We start from the raw sequence: 19601 nt of genomic DNA, 5'->3' as shown, positions 1-19601 counted from the left end.
AAGAAGTGTAAGCGATTTTTTTCCTTCAAAAGAATATATTTTTAAAGAAACCAGCCAGCTCGCGGCAAGCAACAGCAGATTTTTTTTTTTTTGCCTCTTTCTCCTATTTTAGATCGAGAGAGATTTTTCTTTCCTTTTTTTCTTCTCTTTTTCTTTTTGCAAAACAAAGCAAAAGACAGCATAGAAGAAAGAGCAAAATACAGAAGAAGAGGAGGAGGAAGAGAGGGCAAGAGAGGAAGGGGGAAAAAAAAAACAAAACACCAACCGGGGCAGAGGAGGAGGCGAGGAGGCGCGGCGGCGGCGGCGGCAGCGGCAGCGGCGGCGGCGGCGGCGGCGGCGGCGGCTCGGACCCCCTCCCCCGGCTACCCCCATCAGTGCAGCTCTCCGGGCGATGCCAGAATAGATGCCGGGGCAATGTCCCGCCGCAAACAGGGCAACCCGCAGCATTTGTCCCAGAGGGAGCTCATCACCCGTAAGTGTCTGCGGCGTGCGCGCCAGGGGCCGGAGGATGGGGCTCCGGGTGCCCGGGGCTGGGTACACAGGGCCGGGCCGAGCGCCGGGGCCGCCCGCGGGCTCTCAGAGGCAGCCGCGGCGGCCCAGAGCGTGGTGGGGGGCGGGGGGGCATAGGAAAGTTTCTTTGAAGCCCTTGGAGTCGGAGCGCTGTGCAGTCAGACGCGCCTCGGGCTCGAGGGCCTGCGAAGCGGGCTCCGGGCCGGGGAGGGGGCGCGAAGGCTGGAGGAGGTGTGTGTGCACGCGGAGCCTGGCTGGACGCTCGCCCCTCCGAGCGGCGTGTGTGGCGGCGGCGGCGCTGGTGGCGGGGTTTGGAGAGGAGGGGGAGGGGGCTGGGGGAGCGGAGGGGGAGGGGGGAGCCGGGAAGTGGGGAAAAGTTGGCGAGCGCGTGGGTCCGCGCTGACGGCGCGGGCGGAGGAGAGCGGGGTGCGCTTGGGCCTAGGGGAGACGCAGGGCGAGGGGCGGCTACGGGCTCCGAGTCCTCGGTCTCTGCACCCGGCGGGGCAGGGCGCCGGCCACGCCGGTCCTAGGATTCCGCCAGCGCCTTTCTCTCCCTCCTCTTGCTATTTGCAAAAGAATCCAGCTGCGCGGCTGTTTGCTGGGCTCATGCCCCCCCCCCCCCCATTTCCCCACCTCCGTCTGTCTCCTGGGATGATCTTGTCTTCTATCCCCCATTCCAAAAAAAAAAAAAAAAAAAAGAAAAGAAAAGAAAAAAAAAAAGGTGGATTGGGGGTTGGTGAAAAAGCCCCGCCATGGGGGAAAAAGAAGGATTGTCAGCTAGGATGAAGAAGACTGGGATGTGCTTGTAAAATAGGGGGAAAGAATAAAAAGAACAAAAAAAGAAAGGGGGGGGGAGAAAAGGAGAAGAGCCCTATCAATCTCTTACCCATCTTTCTATCTCAGTATCTTTCATCTTCCTTCTCTAAATAAACAAGGCAGGTCGCAGTGGAAATCCACCCGTCGAAATCGTGTGGATTTCAAGCAAGTGGCCGGGCAGGCAAAGTCAGGCAGCGGGTCAGAGACTCAGCAGCTTCCAGCGCCCCAGTTGGGTTTATTTAGAAAAGGGAAAAAGCGAGCGCGAGCGGGCCAGGTACGGTGTTTTGCAGGGGAGCTCGCCCCGAGTACCCGCGCAGTTGCACGCGAAGGTCGGCTCGCAGCGCTCCCTGCCCGGCGCACGGAGCCCGCGGGGCTGCTGCTTCGCGGCGCACGAACATCTCACCGCGGTCCTTTCTCTCGCGGTGCCTAGGTCGCCGTTGCCTTTTTTTTTTTTTTTTTTTTTTTTTGATTGCAATAGAAATAAAACGTTCTCTGAGTGCCATCGAGACCGTGGGCAGGTTGTGTTCCTGCAGTCCTCGGAGCACCTCGTCGGGCTGAGGCTGGGGCCGGGCAGCCCTTGCGGAGCTGGAGAGGGCTGCGCGTCCAGCCGCAGCCGAGGACTGGCTGCGGGGCGGCCGAGAGCCGAATATTTATGTTATATTTTAAAAAATTTAAATAAATAAATAAATATATAAAAGGGGCTCTCCCCTCCCCTGAACACCCAGCACAGGAGCCATCTGCTCGGAGCATTTGCTGCTGCCACCTCTCCTTTGTTACAGCACATACATTAGTAAGAATTTGTGGATTTATTATTGTTTTTTGGGTCAGGGAATAGATTTTAAAGTGGGGTTTGCCTTGGGAGAGGGATTCGGTTTTGGAGGGAGGGAACAGAACTTCTCTTTTATTTTTCACCATTGTAACATTAAAGAAGACTCACTGGTTGCATTTTAAACAAAATGTTTTACAACCAGATTTGAGCCTGGCTTGATCAAGGTCCTTTTGGCCAGTTGACATTTCGTCCTTTACCTAGCCAAAACCATTGCTTATTCCTCGCACCCCCCCCCCCCCCTTAGGTGGTGTACTGGTTGTTACAATGTATGTATTTGCAGAGGTTAATTTCTCTAGGAGGCAATTTGCCCCTAGTAGCCTCTGTATAATTGCCCGGGTTGTTTTTTGAGGAGGGGGAGGTTGGGGGGGGCTGGGGAAGGGGGAGTCGTCAGGGCTCCATTGCCAAGCTGGAAGCATCGAAAGGAGCCAGGAGTGGTTTGCAGTTGTGTGTAAGGGGGGAAGAAGCAGGTAGGTTTGCTTTGCTTTTGCTCTCTTCCCCTCTGGCATTCCTGGGACATCAAGAGAAAGCCCTGGCCAGAAGGACTGGTGGCAGCTGGTCGTGGGGGACAAGGCGTGCCTGCTGGTGCAACATCCTTCCATCCTTCATTTGTTTCCCTTCTCTCTCAGCCTTGCAACGGTGCTGGGGAAAATGCCGCTGCCACTGGAGCTGGGGGGGAGGGAGAAGAAAGAGGCAAAGGAGAAGAGGTGAGGAGGAAGAGGAGGAGGAGGAGACAGGGGCAGAGGGTATCTTGCCTGCCTTTCAGGGGCACATGGAGCCCAGGGCATGTGCAGGGGGTCAGGCAGAGAGAGTGGTCCAACCAGTTTTCAGACAAGGCTATTTATTATCAAAAAGCAGCTGGCTTCTCTGTTTGTCCTGTGTCACCCTGGAGGTGGGAGTGCAGGCAGGAGAATGGCAGGAATTGGATGCAGTTGAGGCTGCATGGCCTGTGGAAGTGCCTCTCCACAGTGATGCCGGAGTCCTGGGTTTAGGGTGCTCTGGAGCCCTGGCCAGCAGGACCAGCGCTGTCATAGCCCTTACCCCAGAGGGTTCACATTCTGGATTTTAAAATTACCCAAAATGTGCAGCTTCCATGGGGTGGCTGCCCCTGGTTCTTTAGAGACAATGTAACTTATGATGACTGCTGGTCTGGGAGACATGAAGAGTACACAAACAGCAAATGATCTCGGGGTGGGGGGCATTGCAGAAGACATCTGTAGTGAGCCTTGTTAAATGTACAGACAGGGCCCGAGAGAAGAGAAGTGAAGTATAAAACAGGGTGGGGGACAGCTGGGGATGAAAACCTGGGCTTCTGGTTTGCTTCAGAATGTTTGACCCAGATGGATATGGCTTTTAGAAGCGGAGGACGACACACATAGCTATTAGTAAAAACAAACACAAAACAGCAGTGACAATAGTGAGGAGGGAAGAAGAGGGGCAGTGGCTGACCAGGCAGAGGGAGGGCTGTGAGCCCTGTGCCAGACAGGGAGGGTAGGGGAAATTGAAATGGAGTCGGGTCCTCGAAGGTGCTCTAAGGCTTTCCGAAGAGTGAGATGTTCCTAGTAAATGATACAGCCCTAGTGAAGGTGATTTTTGTCAACAACCTACCAACAGGTTTCCTTGGAAGGTCAGTAATTTTCCGTATGAATTCCCCATTTTGCAAAAACAACTAGAGACCCAAGGCTTGACACGGAAGTTAGGCTAACTGTTAATTTCACAATTGCCTCTTAAACTGGGTTTTGCTCTAGCTGTGTGTTTTGGAGGTGGCTGGGTTCACAACGACCTTAACTCTCTGGGGTATAGTGTATTTCCAGTTGTCCACAATCTTTCAAGATTGGGCCTCTGATGAATTTCATAAGACGAGGGTCCTCTTTTTTGTGGGGGGGGGGATAGTTGGCAGGGGAAGGGGGAGTGAAGGTTGTCTCCCTTCTGCACAGAAGGGAACCCCATATCATTAGAAGTGTGATATAAGTCAGCTGCTCTGATTCCACGGGAGAATAAAAATGTGTTCATCAAAGGTGTTATGCCAGGCTGATTTTATTCATTTGTAATTCACACCTGAGAGAAAACAGCCGTGAGCGTATTTTAACAACCCTTAATATTTTTAAAGGGTATTCTTTCCCTCCCTGAATATTATGTACATATGCATATTTTTTTCTTTGAGGGTGGGAGCTTGCTATCTGCCTGTGCTTTGGCCTTGATGATTTTTGTGTGGCCTTCAGAGTATTTCGTACAAGAAAACGAGTCATTGCTCAAGTGCTAGAGTGAATGCAGTTGCTTTGGTGAAGCCGGCCTTAGAAACGTGGAGGGAGGCTGAGGTCAGCCGGCTGGGTGTGGCTGTCTGCTGACCCCAGTGCAGGACTCCACGGGTCTCCCTGACCGGAGAGAAAGGCCAGCTTTGGGTGCATCTGACAGTAATCAGCGGTGCGTCTCAGGTGAGACGGAAGCTCACGGAACAGTTGGTTTACAGATAGCAGCTTCCGACTGTAGAGAGCACCAGTTTCTAGCGCCTTATCAGTCTCGAGCTCCTGGCGCTGTCTTTTAGCTTAGAACATGTCTTGCACCAGGCCTTCCCTTCTCCTCTCCTTCCTTGATCGCTTTGCATTCTCTGTTGCTTGTTGTGATAAAATACTTTCCAAAATAAACTTTCAGTTGAATTGGCTTTTCGTTGATGGCAAGCCTGAAGCGCCGAGCTGCGCCTGGTGCCACTTGGCAGCTAGGGGGAGCTCGGTGCCCGTGTCATGGCTTGGCGCCGTTGCTACAATGGGCCAGGAACGGGCTTCCACCAGCAGCCCAGGCAGTTTGCCTTGCTGCAAAATGTCTTAAGTGTGAAGTTGTAATATTGATTTTCCTGCGGAGATTCGAGCAGGACAAAATGAGAATAAAGTTTGAGAAATCTATTTTCAAGCTATTGGCATTGATTTATAAGCCCTCACTAGGCAGATGGGAGTATTTTTCTTTTTTTCTCTTCTTTTCCTTTTTTTTTTTTTTTTTTAAAAAATTAAAATGATAAGTTTTGAATGGGTGCATTTTCCCTTATGAGTCTGTGGTCTCGACTTTCTGAAAATCCCATCAGACTGTTCAGGCATTCGCGATGGAATGAAGGGATCTGGGAAGAGCGTACATCATTTTGTCCATTTCTGTGTTGCATGTCACAGACCCAGGGAACGGTTGAGAATTGCTGCTTTTGGGAGTCATGCTCCTAAAACAGCTTGATGAATGGAAATCCTTTTAGCTCAGGTTTTATAACACTTGGATTCTCAATTCCATTTATTAGGTAATGTTCCCACTGTACTAAGGGTAATAGCACCATTCCCCAAAGATATCAAATGCCAACTCAAATAACGTGTAAAACTTTGTTTGGAAGGAGTATGGGCTTGCTAGACCCAGCGTCGCTAATACCTTTCACCCTGAACAGTGCCCTTAATGGATGGCTTTTAATGAGACTCTTTTTCTCCTAAACATGTAATTTAGTGCTGGGGAATATGTGTGCTTTTGATCACGGGATTTCTGGATCTATAATGTCTTCTCCAAGTTCAAGAAATAGGCAGACAGCACAGTTAACCTCGAGTCTTATGGTTGAGTTCAATATATGGGCAGAAGAGGTTGCCCTGAGACAGGAAAGAGTGCTTTATTCTAACCTGAAAGAGAAATAAATTAGGTCAGACAAAAGCCTAGTGCTGTCATCAGCTGAGAAAGAGCCTTCACTCTCCCGTACAGAGGGCCGGCAATTTATCTGATGATTTCTCTACTTCATTTAATGTTTGAATTGAGCCAGTTGTAAGCATATCGCGGCAGCGAGCTCATTTGACAACTCTGGAGATGAAGCAGCACGGTCACCTCGCAGCCTTGGGCTGGGCAGTGGCCTTTGGCCTGTAGAAAACCGTTAAAAGAATTCACTTTAGAAATCCCCAGCCCTTTGCCTTGGAACCTGGGAGAGTGTTCACAAGCTGTAACTAAACACGGACTGCAGATATGACGATGCTTGATAAAAACAGTACATGTGGGGAGGGTAGAGATGGGGTTCTTGACCTTTGGAGGCTGCCTCCTGCCTCCCCTGTGGCTTGAGGAAGGCCCCCCTGGCTGTCCGGTTGGGGTCTGTCTTTAGCCGAAGCTCTCCAAGGATTTGGGACTCCAGGTTTGGTGCTGGGGTCTCATATGGGAAGACAAGGGAAAAGAAATGCTCTCTGGGGCCTGCACCCAGCACCACAGAGTCAAGTGACTGCTGCTGGCCGAGCATCCCTCTCTGAAGGTGGTGTTTGCTGTAGGCACACTGATGGGGTTTTTTTTTTTTTAACGGGGAGAGAACCGGGGATGAAAGTCTGTCATCAAGCTGCTCTGCGTATGGCTTTGTCACTTCTTTATTTACTCCCATGACGGGGTCTGGAGTCCTCGGTGTTCTGCCCCCTCCACCCCTCACCCCGCTCCCCACTCCGTGTACCTCTCTTCTTTCCCAGGGAGCCAGATGCCCCTGAGACCTGCTCAGGTTCAGGTCCCTGTTTCTCTACCCCTCCCCGAGAAAAGCCGTTTGTTGACTGCCTCTCTGGAGCCCTAGTCTCCCCAAAGGCCTGCATACAGAGAGCCAACAGCAGGCAATTTGGAGACCCACGGAAGCAGAGGGACATGCTCCTTCACACTTCTGGCATATCCTCCATGAACCTGTGTGTGTGTGTGGGGGGGGAGGTGCACGGGGAGAGAGGAACAGCATCGTTTTTTACTGGCAAGAGGGACACCAGATCGAGCTTTGATTAATGGTGCTACATTCACTGGGACTTTTCGTCCGGCGTTTTGACATATGCAAGTCTTTTGTGTAGTTGCTGAAATTGAAGAAATTCATTCTTTATTTCTTCTTCCAAGAGAGCTGATAATCTGCTTGGGTGTTGAATTAGCCAGCCTGAGCTGTTTTAACTATAATGAAATCCCAGGCCACACAAAATTAAGTAACTTCAGTGTAAAAAAAAATGCCTCTGTTGCATACAACTTTTTTATGACCCCCTTCCACTGAAATAGAAATACATTTGTGGATGTTCCGATGAGCTCTCTGCTAAAACAATGTATAAAAATGACTCAAGAAAGTTGAATGCCGATGTTATTGTGATGAACGTGTGCTTCAGAAGTGGGTGTGCTGCTAGGATTTTTCTTTTTTAAATGAGGTCATGTTTAAATTTCTGCCTTGGAGGGGAGATATTGAAATGGCTTGTGTCCTTGCTATTTTGTTGCGGGCCTCGGAGAATGTCCTGCAGCGAAAGGCTTGCAGTCCGGTGTCCTGTATGGAGGGTCCTTTTTTCTCCTTCCGCTTAGCACCTTTGAAAAAAGCACAGCATTAAATAAAACAAATCTCTTCATTTGGCCTCAAAGAGCGCTTTTATATTCCGTCATTATGAGCCCTGTTGTGGCTCTGAAGATTTAAGGCATTTGCAGCTTTGTGGACTCTTCTGAACATGCTTGGGAGGGTTTCTATGGTGGTAAATCTTTTTTTCTTTTTTTCTTCTAAAGCAACTATTTTATTTATCAAAACATAGGTCACTCTATTCTTTGGTATTGTGGACTTGGCTTTTCACTAGTAGCCTCTTAGTAATGGACAGGATCTGTGAAGGCACCTGAACGCTCTTTTCCTTATTCCTTTGGCCTTTTTCCCCCTGCTTTTGAATGGGTAAGAACAGGCCCCGTGAGCTCAGTTTTTGGAGTTCAAGAGCAGTAGATGAGGTGTGGGGAAGGGAAGGTTGGACAGTCCATGGCTAGAGGCAGTGTCTTCCTAGGAGCTGTTTTTAATATGTCAGAGTATCCTGAAACCAGGCTGGGGGCTGTAGGGTAACAAGTATACATGGGGTTCTTTCTCCCACGGGGACACTTTCCCATCCAGTGTCTGCCACTGGGCTTTGTGACTGAGGTTCTTCTTGTATCCCACACCACCTCCCGCGGATCAGGAATCCCCACCTTCCTGGAATGCAGGCTAGGCTCAGGCCTGCAGGCCTCCTCAGCCAGACCCTCGGTCATTTCCATCGGTTGCCGACAAGGTCGTGCACCCCCAGTCTTCTCCCTGCCTTTCACCCGGATGCCAGAAATCCGGACAATTTCATTTGAGGGTTGTGCTGTGTTTGGCCTGGAACAGACAGGGCCTTGTGGGGGCGGGGGCGGGGGGGGGTGGCTCCGGCATGCACCTTTCCTTCCAGGCGATCTGAGGGTGGTAGGGAGGAGGCCTTTGGAGGGTGTCAGGGGTATGTGGGGCTTGGGCCAGCAGCTCTGAGACCCCTGGCCCGGCTGCACTGCTCAGCTGTCCTCCGGAGAGGGCAGGTGGTCAGGGGAGGGAGTTCATCTGCACGATGTGGCCTGCTTCCACCCTCCAGGCTGTGTCCTCCCAGGGCCAGTGGCAGCCCTAGGCCTTGATGGCTGCAGGAATTCGGTGGCCAAATGGGGTTGGGCCCTGGACAGGGGCTCCCACCCTCAGAGGCGTTCTAATCCCTCCTGACCCTGTGAGGACATTCCTCCTGATGCCTGCCTGGCTGGGCCGACGGGCTGCTCTGATCTCTGCCGCCTCTGCCGGGCACTTCATTATTCCCAATGTTCGGAGAACTTCATAAAACCTCTTGTCGTGCCTTTAAGCGTCATCTAGTCATAGATTATTTTCTCCACCAAGAATTGATTCCTTCTCTCTCCCATCTACCCGTCTCCCTCCGCCCCTCCCCATGGTTGTTATTTTCTCTTGGATCCAATAAATTAAAAATTGATGGCAGCTCAGAAAGTGTTGCGCTCCGTCGAGAGTGCGTGTTGGTGGTGGTTCAGTGTCGCCTGGAGTCTCAGCCCCTCCCGGAATGTTTGCGGGGAGGAGAATGAAAAGATCCTTCGCAGATTATCGGTGAGCATGAGCTTGCTGGCAAAGGCTCCGTCTTCGTAGGAAGCAGGTGTAAAGTCTCCAGTCGGATGCAGAGCTCTGGCGGAGGGATGCTGAGCATTTCTTGTAAACATGCGTACACATCAGGATGGCGGCTGTGACGTTGGTGGCACACGATTTTAAGAGCCCGGCACCCCTCCCCCCACGCCCTTCTACCCATGCCCCCCCATCACTGAAACAATAATTCTTCCTATGTTTCTTCTGGACTGTAGCCTAGCCGTTAGAAATTTGGATCTGAATCAGTGCAGGGTAAGGGGGCCATGGGCCTCTGTCCTCTGGGTGCAGCAGTGCACACGCACTGTGCTTGGTGGGTAGCAGGCAGTTGGCCCCTCGGCTGGAATTCCCCAAAAGGCAGGTGCAGGGGCAGTTGTTGCAGATGGACCAGGGCAGGGGGGGCCCTTGGAGCCCTGCATGTGGGGGAAATCTCTGGCCAGGTAAGGCCATGCTAAGCCCTTGCAGCTGCTGGGGGCCTGTTGGCTGCTTGGCTGGGTCAGTGTTAATGATGTCTTTCCATTTCTGTCTTCTGCCCCAAATTCCTTCTCAGCGGAGCTCAGGCATGGGGGAGTTTGACTTCGGATCAAGTGCTTCCCCATCTACTTAACAACAAATATCCATTATTATTTGTGAACCCTGATTTCATTGCTTCTAAATGCATGTATCAGCTGGGAGGAGGTGTAGCCTCGTAAATAAAATGTGGTTTTGTTGTAAAAGAAAATTAACTCTGTGTGTGTTTGTGTGTGAGAGAGAGAGACTATGTATTTGTCCATGAGCCTTAGGATTTCGCATTTCAGAGCCCACCCCGACGTGTCAGCGTACATTTGAGCAAGGTGCCTGCTGCATCCATTCATTTTTCCTCTCGATGAGTCCAACGTTTTAGCAACCCCTCACTTTATTCGGCTCATAATAGCGAGAGCAGCAATATTTCCCAGCGCTGCCTGACACTTGGGGACTTTCTCACGAAAGCAGAAATCATCTTGGGGGAAAGACCGCGTCTTTGCGTCTTTAGTTTGCCGGACGGGACAGCCTGAGGGGCTGGTTTGTTGGGTCTGGGAATTCAAAAAACTGTTTTTGTTATGTGTCTTTTCTCTTTCCTGGTGCTTTCTTAGTTCTGGGTGGCGGTCTGGACGCTCTGGCCTTCCCAGCAGAGGCCTGGTTCTCTGAGCTGTGTGGGGCCGTGAGGCTCCGGATGCCCGTAGGACCGGAAAAGGAGGGTGCGGGGAGGGCCAGACACAGCCTGCTTTGCCCTTCGCTGAGCTGGGCCAGGGGGCTCTTTCTCTTTTTATTTCTTCCATTATCGATATGGTTCTAAGAAGGGCCGTGCACACGTGCACACACACGCACCCCACACACCCAGCTCAGTATCCGCCTGCCAGCGGAAATGAAACCACAGCCCGTCTTTGGGGGTGTCTCCAAAGGCCATGAGCATGAGCCTTCAGGCTCAACAAGCCGTCCTGGTCGACACGCTGTGTGTGACCCAAAACTTGACAGTGGAGGGGTTCTCATGCTGCCTCTGCTGCCTGAACTTTGGGGGTTACGTTGTTGCCACCTTCCTGGGAAGTATCTCCCTCGGCCGGTGAAGCACAGAGCCCCCCTTATCCCCCGCCCCAGGAGGGGAGAGAGGAAACCCCATTCTTGGAGTAGGGTGAACACCCCTCCTGCTGTCGTCTTGAGTTTTACTTTCAACACTGACAGTGGGAGGGAAGATTTGTTTGTTTGTTTCTTTTGCCCCTGGATTCCCTTCAAGGCAGCGAGCTGGGTCCAGGGTCCTGGGTCCAGAAGGTCAGGTTCAGGGCCATCTGTGGGACTGGGGCAGGGCCTGGCTGCTCAGGGGGGCTTGGCTGCCAGGGGGCCGAGGCAGGACTCACAGCTGTAGCACAGCGAATGGATACTTTCAGACGCAGTGACTGCTGCAGGAGGAAAGTGAAAAGGCAGAGAGAGCCAAATAAAGGAAAGAATACCAGATGTTCAAAAAAAAAAAAAAAAAGGAAAAGGAAAAAAGAAAAGAAAAAAGAAAAAGAAAAAAAAAGTGCTGGTACCAAGTCCTCAGCAAAAGGTAGAATACAGAGAGGCAGGAATGCCTGCAACAGACTTATATGACCTTTGCTAATTTTTAAAGTAGTCTCCGATTCTTTTGAATGAGAAGATCGAATTGAAATTATGTAGCTTAAAGCCTCCTAGCAGAAAGGAGGTCCTCCCGGCTTCCTAGAACTCCTCCCAGGGGAGACGACAGACAGGCAGGGCTGAAAAAGTTAATGAAAAGCAAAACAAAACAAGGAGGAGAAAGATTAAATTATTAAGCGGCAGGAAGCACCTCCCCATCCCCAGCAGGAATGGTCACACTGGAAATGTGGTGGCCTCAGGGACGCAGAGGAGCTCCAGGCCTGTGGGCAAGTGGCATTTGGGCCAGTACCTTCAGCCTTCCCACCGCAGAGCTTGCCCCTGCTCCTTCTGAAGTCTGTTTCATTTTGTCCTTTTTTGCTTTTCAGCTCATTTCCTTTGTGCCTCTCTCCTTTTTTTTTTTTTTAACAAAACAATATTTTGACATCCTCCTCCCGTCTATTAGAGTTCCCGCTCTAGAAATGGCGCACAATACATCCTTATATTTCTAAAGAACTGTTTTCACAGCCCTCTCCTTTGGCTCTGAAATTATGTATATGTAATTGGTAATTAAAGGTGCAAGCTTTTCAATATAAACAGTATTGCTCAATGTTAGATCATTAAAGGGAAAAGAAGCATCGAATAATTACCTTTCCCATTCTGACAAACCGTTCACAGGAATCTGGTACCCCCCTACAACCACCGTTCGGCGTGAGGGCCGTGATTACATTTCAGCCATACCAAAGCACCTTTTCATAAAATAAATTGGTAAATTAATTATGTAGCATTGTCTTCCAACTCTGTTTTAAGTAAACTCCCGATTTCTTTTTTTAAAGTGTAATTAATGATTCCCGGGGCTGGCTTGGTGAAAACGGTTTCTCTTACCTTCTCGGTCAGTGTGTGTGTGTGTGTGTGTGTGTGTGTGTGTGTGTGTGTGTTTTAGAGGTATGGAGCTAACAGATTTCAGATTTCCTCATCTTTGGGGTATTTTTTTGCATGCCTTGGGTCTCCTGCATGTCCAAGGGGGATTCATGAAGCACTCTTTCTGCTCGTCTCTAAACATAGGCAGGTTCTCCAACGTTAACTTCCCTTCCCAGAAACACCTATGTCTCAACCTGTTCACACGTGGCTCAGACGTGTTACCTGTCCTACATCGTCCATCCTAGGTTAAACATCACACGTGGACTCACACAGGCCCTGAAGAAGCTGAGTTCAGAGAATACAGAACAGGGATTCCTATGTAGGATGGAAGATGCCACAGAATTTTTTCCTTAAATTATCTGTTCTTTGGCTCTGGCCCGCCAGTAACTTCACTGCCCCGGAATGTGTTTTCCCTCCCTTCTGTCCCTTCCCTACGTTCCTCTGTGGTTTTCACTCTATCTCACTAAATACCGTACAGCTTAAAATTTACCTGCGTCCTTGGGTGTCAGACCTCTGGCTGCCCTGTGGCTTTTCCCAGCACCCTGACACTTGTGCCGTCTCCATGACCAAGTTGTTTGCTCTTGAAAAATACCAGCCCACGTTTGCTCAGAGCCCAAGGGGATGTGCAACCTCATCGTCCAGTGCTCTTATTTATGACACTTTTGGCTGCCGAGTCCTTCTGTTCTCCAACGGGGGGTTGCTCCTGTTTTGAGGCATTTACTGGCTTCAAAATATTTGGGTCCCATGTCCCCTCCAAAATAAAAAAAAAAAAAAAGGGGAAGTATATCGGCTGGTAAAGAAATATGAAAATGTACAGCCCATTGAGAGTGTGGTTTGTCATCTGCCAAGCAATGCTTTTGGAGTCTGAAGAGGAATTTTTTTTTTTTCTTTTCTTTTTCTGGGAGTGAAAATAAAACCAACAAACAAAAAGGACAGTGGGAGCTGATGAGTGCTGGAAATCTACAAAGTGATGGCAGAGTGACCAGGAGCAGAGCCGGCTCCCGCTTTCAGAGAGCAGATTTGCAGAGTCTTTTCCCCTGCATTGTTGTTGTTGTTTTTTTTTTTTTCTCTTCCACGTTTCTTTTCGAACCAGCGCTCACTTGTTGCTTTCTGAGCATGTGGGCTTCTTTCTCTCCTAAGGACTGGCTGCCTGACGCCTGTGTGGGGCTCCGTTTTCTTGTCTGGTGCGCAGCCAGGTCTGAGGTAGAGGAGTGCAGGCAGGGCCCCCGTGAATGGGGAGGACATGAATGAGCTGTGGAAGGGAGGGGGCGGCGGGTCGAGCCCAGGCAGGGTGAGCCGGCTCTGGCGCATGGTTCTCAGCCTTGGCGGCCCACTGGAATCACCTGGGGAGTCTTAAAAACAAAAAGACAATCTGAGGTTTGGATCTTGCTGTAATTGGTCTGGGGTGCCGCCTGGGCACGGGGTTCAGGGCTCCCCAGGTGATTCTCAGATGATGTAAAGTGGGAGAGACACGTCTCCAGCTTGAAGTACGGGGCCCAGGACCCCGAGCCTCTGGTGAAAGTGGGATGGGGGATGTGTGCACGTGGATGTGCTTACCTGGTATGTGGGGGGGTTAGGAATTAACAGTAGATAAATGACAAAGCAGAAAGTTTAGCATCAGTTAAGCAACCGCTTCCACAGGGGGCGATGTTACTGTCAGAGCCTCAGTTTGCCCATCTGTGGCCTCCAGGAGTCATGTGGGGACTCGGTGACCTCTGGGACCCTGCAGTGGAGGGGCCTCCTCTCGGCGGGGAAGGGTTGGAATGGGTGACGGGTGCCCGTGATTGCCTAAGCCCATCTCTGTCTTCTCTGCCCCTTTCTCCTCTCTCTCTCCAGCAGAGGCTGACCATGTGGAGGCCGCCATCCTCGAAGAAGACGAGGGTCTGGAGATAGAGGAGCCCAGCAGCCTGGGGCTGATGGTGGGTGGCCCCGACCCTGACCTGCTCACCTGTGGACAGTGTCAGATGAACTTCCCCCTGGGGGACATCCTGGTTTTTATAGAGCACAAGAAGAAGCAGTGCGGTGGCCTGGGTGCTTGCTATGACAAAGGCCTGGACAAAGGCAGCCCGCCGCCCTCCTCACGCTCCGAGCTCAGGAAAGTGTCCGAGCCGGTGGAGATCGGGATCCAGGTCACCCCCGACGAAGATGACCACCTGCTCTCACCCACGAAAGGCATCTGCCCCAAGCAGGAGAACATTGCAGGTATGGAACATTGTCCAGGCCAGGCCACCGCGGAAGCTACCTCCGAGGTCCCACTCCCGCCTGCGCCCTTGTCATGCCGGGTGTCGGGCCTGGGAAGGGTTGGGGGTTACCGGTATAGGACTACCAGCCAGGGCTCGCCCGTTCCGGGGGGCTGCTATCTGGGTGCCCCTCAGGACGAGACGGGCTTGGGGCTCCGAGCAGCACAGCTGGCCAATGGTTGCTTTGCTTTTGGCAATGACACTCTGCTGCGGGGCCTAATCCGTAGGTGTCTGGGAGTACAGAATGGAAGTTTGGAAGGTGAGGTGACCCTCGGTTTGCTGGTGTGCTTGGCTGAGTCTCTGGCTGTGCCGCCAGTCTTGGGTTGGAATCTGTTCTTCACAACGTGGACAAGTCAGTTTTTCTATCTGTGAAATGGAGCTAATGAGACCGATCTCCATAGGCTTGTGGTGAGGTCTAATGAGACATGGCCTGTGCGCAGGGCCTGGTAGGCACTTAGGAATGGGAGAACTCCCTTCCTCCTCTTCCTCTCTCTGGCCTCCATTTCCCATCTGTAAAAAGAGGTGCCCTGCTCCCAGAGGCGCCTTCTCATGTTGCCTGATCCTTCTGGCAGGTCTAGGGAAGGGCTCGTGGGAACTTGCTGGAGCGCTGCACCCCTTTCAGCTGACCACCTGGACAGCTAACTTCTCCCACCTGAAGAATGGGTGTTTTGGTTGTGTCCTCTGGCCATAGGGAGTTGACACCATATCCCGCTGGGCCGTGGCCATGGAATGACAGTCTCCTGCAGGGAGCCCGTGTTCTGTGTAAGGCCCCATATTTGCCGCAGGTTCGACTTCTGAGCCTGGGAGGCCTGGCAAAGATAGAGGCCCACGGTGGCTGTAGGAAGCGGCAGCTGGTGTCATAGCAAGATGGCACCAGCGAGCGTGTACATGAGAGGTCACACCCTGTTGGTAGACTCTGGACAAGCCGCTTCCTGTGTCCAGGCCTCAGTTTCCTATCTGTCAACAGGGAGTGCGAATACTGGCGGGCCTGGTGTGAACATTGAATGAGCAGAGGCTCTGTGCCAGCGGAAATTTCCTCTCAGGGGTGCCCTTTGGGGCTGCAGTGTGTAAGGAGGGGCCGGCTGTGTTTTGGGCATGGAAGCTAGCAGAGGTGCTGGAGGGACTGAGGCTCTGGGGGCTCCTCCTTAGAGGGTGAGCCTGCTGTAGCCCAAGGCACCTGCTGCCGCTGGCAGGATGGAGCTGAGGGCCGCATCTCCCAGAAGGCAGGCAGGGTAATGCAGCAAGCCACGTGGCAAGTCTGAGACCTCTGGACTCAATTTGCCCATCTTTCAAATGGGATTGTGAGATCTCTCTTAGGGATTAGTGAGAGGCTGTGGTGGGATGCAGACTCCTGCTGGCGCATGCTAGGTGCAGGGGAGACCCCACCAAATCATACTGGCCTATGGGCCTTCCCTTCTGGCTGCTGAGCTCTAGGGACGTCTCTCATGCTCTCAAGTTGCCAAGGGCTTTGAGAAAAGTGTCCAGCATGTCCGGGGCCATGGTCATGTAAACCTTGGCTTCTCAGGGTGCCTTGCAGAGGTGAATGATGCTGCCTTCGTTAGAGCTGGAGCCTCCCATCCAGAAAGGTGCCGGATCCCTTTTGTTGGTGTTGTTGGGGTCCCCGTGCGTTTCTTTTCTTTGACACCAGAGGAACAGTTTTTCTGCAGTGGAATAAACACCCGGTGTCAGTGACCACAGGCCTTGCCCATGAGACTCTGGTCCCTACTTCTATTCCCATGGAAAGGCATTCTGCTTTCACCAAAACCCATCCAAATCCTCATTTCACGATGAAGGTACTTCGCAGCGAGAGGCTGCCGATCATTGTGGGTAGGTTTGTTTAAGAAAACCACTAGATGTGATTTCATAAAAGGCAAAGTTAATCTGCAAGGCGGCTTTGTCCTCACCCCCCCCAGCCCCCTGCGCCCCTTTTCTTGGGTCGTAGTACGGCAGCAGCCTACAGTATTTTTATTCTGTGTGTGACGGAAGAGATTCTTGGCCTTTTCTGTTCAGCAACAGGACGAATGGATTTCTTCATTCTTGAAGCAATATGTAAAATAATCCCTTAGAAGTCTAAAGAGATATGTTTGTTCAAAGCCTTTAAAATGTTATTTTAATCAAAGGCACAAAACAGTCCGCATGCTGTGTCAGCTGAAGACGACCGTCCCGTTGGCGGCCGTCGCGCCTCCTCGCCGGCTCTCCTCACCCTTCTTCCCTCCCTGCCTCGGCACCAACTTTTCTTTCTTTCTTTTTTATTTAATAAAAAGGAAAGATTAAAGAATAAAACTTCAGTGGCTCAAATGTATAAAGTAATTTAATATGGTGGGAGCATTAATTATTTTAGCTTAATTGAATTCTGAGGACTGCACTACTTGCATTTTTGTAGACAAGCCCTGTTTATTATTTCTCTGTGTAGATTAACAGTAAAGGAAACACAGATAACTTTCAGTTATTTATTGTAAAATAAATGTGTCAATTCATGTGTAAAGCAAGCTGCTCAAAGATAATTGAGTCTTTATATTTTAAGAGGGGGACTAGGAATCACAGGCGCTTCTCCGCCCGGGCTTCCGGAAATCCGCACAGCTGCTGCCCAGGCCCCTGGTACCGCTGGCTTCTCCCAGGCCTCTCCTGTTCCTGCTTCCCGGCCATGGTGGGGAGGGATGCTCCAGCCTGTCCGAGCCCTGCCCTTGTCCCCAGGACCGGTTGCTGGGGAGCGGGTGGCTGTTAACACTTGGGACTTGGCCTCTGGCTTGGCTGTCCCAAGGGAGGTGCGTGCCGTGACCATGAGGGTCATGCCTTTCGGGGAACCAACAATCTGAGTGTTGTCCAGATGGGTCCTAGCCCTCCTTGCTGCCAGGTGCTTCTAGAGGCGGGGCTGCAGAGATAGATGGGCAGGGTTGGCCCGTGGAATAGGTGGGATCCCTTCCACCTTTAGGGGTGCCTCTCAGCGTGACACCGGAGTTGGAATTCTATCAGTCATTGGACCAGGGCTGGATCCTGGATTGGCCCTTTCCTTTGGGACACTGGAGTCCAAGATGGACATAAGAGGAGTGGTTAATCATTTTTTTCTTTCCTTTATATCTTTATTTATTTTAATGATAGAGAAGTAGGACAGTAGAAGGAGGAACTTTCTAGAGCTTTGTGACTCAGAGGGCATTTATCCATTCATTCATTTGCTCATTTAATAAACAAGCACCTGCTGTTCTTCCTCTGTCCTGAGCATCCCCCTCCCTGGCCGTGAGGTGACAGAACCCCCACTCCCCTGCCCAGGGTCGGGGAGCATGGTGGGAGGACGGCCATTGGGGCTGCTGCTCTGTCCCCCTTGGGGGACGTGGCCCAAGTGCAAGCAGTAGCAGCTCTGCACTTGATGTGTGCAGCTGTGGCCTTGGGGCCCCGCACCTTGGTCGTGTGCAGGGCTATGCAGCCTGTGTCTGAGGCCCAAAGCCGAGGTGGGGGGCTCTGGCCTGGAGACCTGACTCAGGTCTGCCTGTAAAGGAGTGCTTTACCTTTCCTGAGCCCCCTTCCCACTGCATTCTCCCACTTCTGGCAGAGCTCGGGGACGTGGGAGTAGCTGATCCTGGTGTGGGGGTGAGGGGGCAGGTGAGATGGCTTCCAGGGTGTGCAAAGAGCAGGAGTCTCTGAGCCATTTTGTGGGATGGGTGTCTTGAGGAGGGGTGGGGAGAAGGGGCCTGGGGTGTTTGGGGTTCGTGGCCCATGCGAGGGAGGCCGCGTGCTGCCACGTGGGAAGGGTCCCAGTGCATGTCGGAGCCCTACTCTGTCGCCTGCCAGCCTCGGGCCATGTTACTTGACCTCCTGAGCTGCAGTGTCCCGACAGAGCGCTCTTAACAGTAACTGCGGTGTTGAAATGATGCGTACCTGCCTGGCGCACAGGATACCCGCTGCCAAGACGGGCACCTTCCCCCCTTACTGGTGCTGGTTCCCCAGCTCCATTTCCTGGTGGCAGCATAGCTACTGGAGGGCTTCCGGGAATCCATTGGCTGGAGAAAACTTCCATTGGCTTCAGAGAACTCCACCATCAGACACAAGGTCCGAAGAGCTGTTGTGTGCTCCCCTCCCCCAGCCCTCTTTGGTCACGTTGTTACTGTTCTATGGCGGCCTCTCTGATGGTGGGTCCCTCTGGGAGGAGCCGGGGGAATCAAAGGAGCACGGACTTGGGTGCCAGTGGGGAGGGGTGTGATTCCAGTGCCTGCCCGGGCCAGCCGCTTCACTTTTCTGGGCCTCAGTTTCCTCGTCTGTCCCTGCTTGTCAGGCCTGTGCTGAGAACGAACAGGGATGAGACCCAGAGAGTGCCCACTCAGCCCAGGCTCTGGCTGTAGCCGGATGACTGAGAAGTGGAAGCTTCCTGAAAAGCTTTCAAGAGAGTGTGGACCCCACTTGGCAGCTCGAGGTGTTGGCTTCTCAGTCAGAATCTTGAAAACTTACCTCGGATATCTCTCTCAGCCACTGCCACCGATTCCTCCTTAGAATCCCCATTTTATCGCCACTGGAGGGAAGGCTCTTGATCACAGGTAATTCGTTTTCCCGTGTTATCACCCCTTCCATAACCAAATGAAGCTATAACCGGGGGAATGAGCCATCAGCTGTCAGTCAGAGGTTTGCCTTTTGCCTTTTTGTCCTTCTCCCCCCGCCACAAACCCCAAATGTCAGATTTCTGGAGAAATGTGGGAGACAGGCAGCGGGTGACAGGAGGTGGCAGATCCCCCTGGGCTGGAAGTGGCAGGCGGTTTCCTGCTCCGTTGGCCCCACCCGCTCTGTGCATCTTCATCTGGAACCTAGGAAGGGTCTGGGGTGCCCCTGGAACCGGGGAGGGGGGTTCGAGGTAGCAGGCAGAGCGCAGACAGGGTGTTTGGTTTAGGGTCCCAGTGACCCATCAGTAGGCCAAATGTGTTGGAGAAAAGGACTTCTGATCAGCTGGAGGCTTTACATGCTGTTCAGCAAATGCGCATTTCAGGTTTTAAAAAATAAATAAATAAGTAAATAAAATAAATGTGAAAAAGAGAATATTAGCTTGGCCAGTGGGAGAAACAAAATAACTCACTTGTGCTGGAAACTGGAGATAAACCCCACTTGCAGGTTGTCTTTAAAAACTTGCGTTTGATATATTTAGAGTTGTTATTTTGCATCCAAATTAAGATTAGTTAAATCCATGTGTGTTGTAGCATGGATTATCTTTCTGTATTATTAAATCGTGACAGCTAATTGTTAGTTCTGTCCGCACCGAGGAACAGTGGAGTGTCCTGTCTGAGAGACCCGGTCCTGCACTGGGCGCTTTAGGGCCGAC

At 51.7% G+C, this 19601-nt stretch overlaps 1 protein-coding gene across 4 annotated transcripts in view; it reads left to right on the top strand.

The window, feature by feature from the left end:
* The first annotated feature begins 271 nt into the window (after nucleotides 1-271).
* Nucleotides 272-19601, top strand: part of BCL11B (BAF chromatin remodeling complex subunit BCL11B) — a 94320-nt gene continuing 74990 nt past the window's right edge. The window contains exons 1-2 of one of the 4 annotated variants that reach the window (XM_032345223.1): nucleotides 272-472; nucleotides 13902-14264. In XM_032345223.1, the coding sequence (XP_032201114.1) occupies nucleotides 415-472; nucleotides 13902-14264 (421 nt within the window). In that variant the 5' untranslated portion in view covers nucleotides 272-414. Of the gene's footprint in view, nucleotides 473-13898; nucleotides 14265-19601 lie in introns of all 4 variants that reach the window. The other 3 variants (XM_032345222.1, XM_032345225.1, XM_032345224.1) reach the window with 3 other exon arrangements.

Source organism: Mustela erminea, chromosome 5 (assembly GCF_009829155.1).
Source record: "Mustela erminea isolate mMusErm1 chromosome 5, mMusErm1.Pri, whole genome shotgun sequence".
Lineage (NCBI taxonomy): Eukaryota > Metazoa > Chordata > Mammalia > Carnivora > Mustelidae > Mustela > Mustela erminea.
Note: the sequence above shows the minus strand (reverse complement) of the source record. Positions and strands in the feature narration are given on the sequence as shown.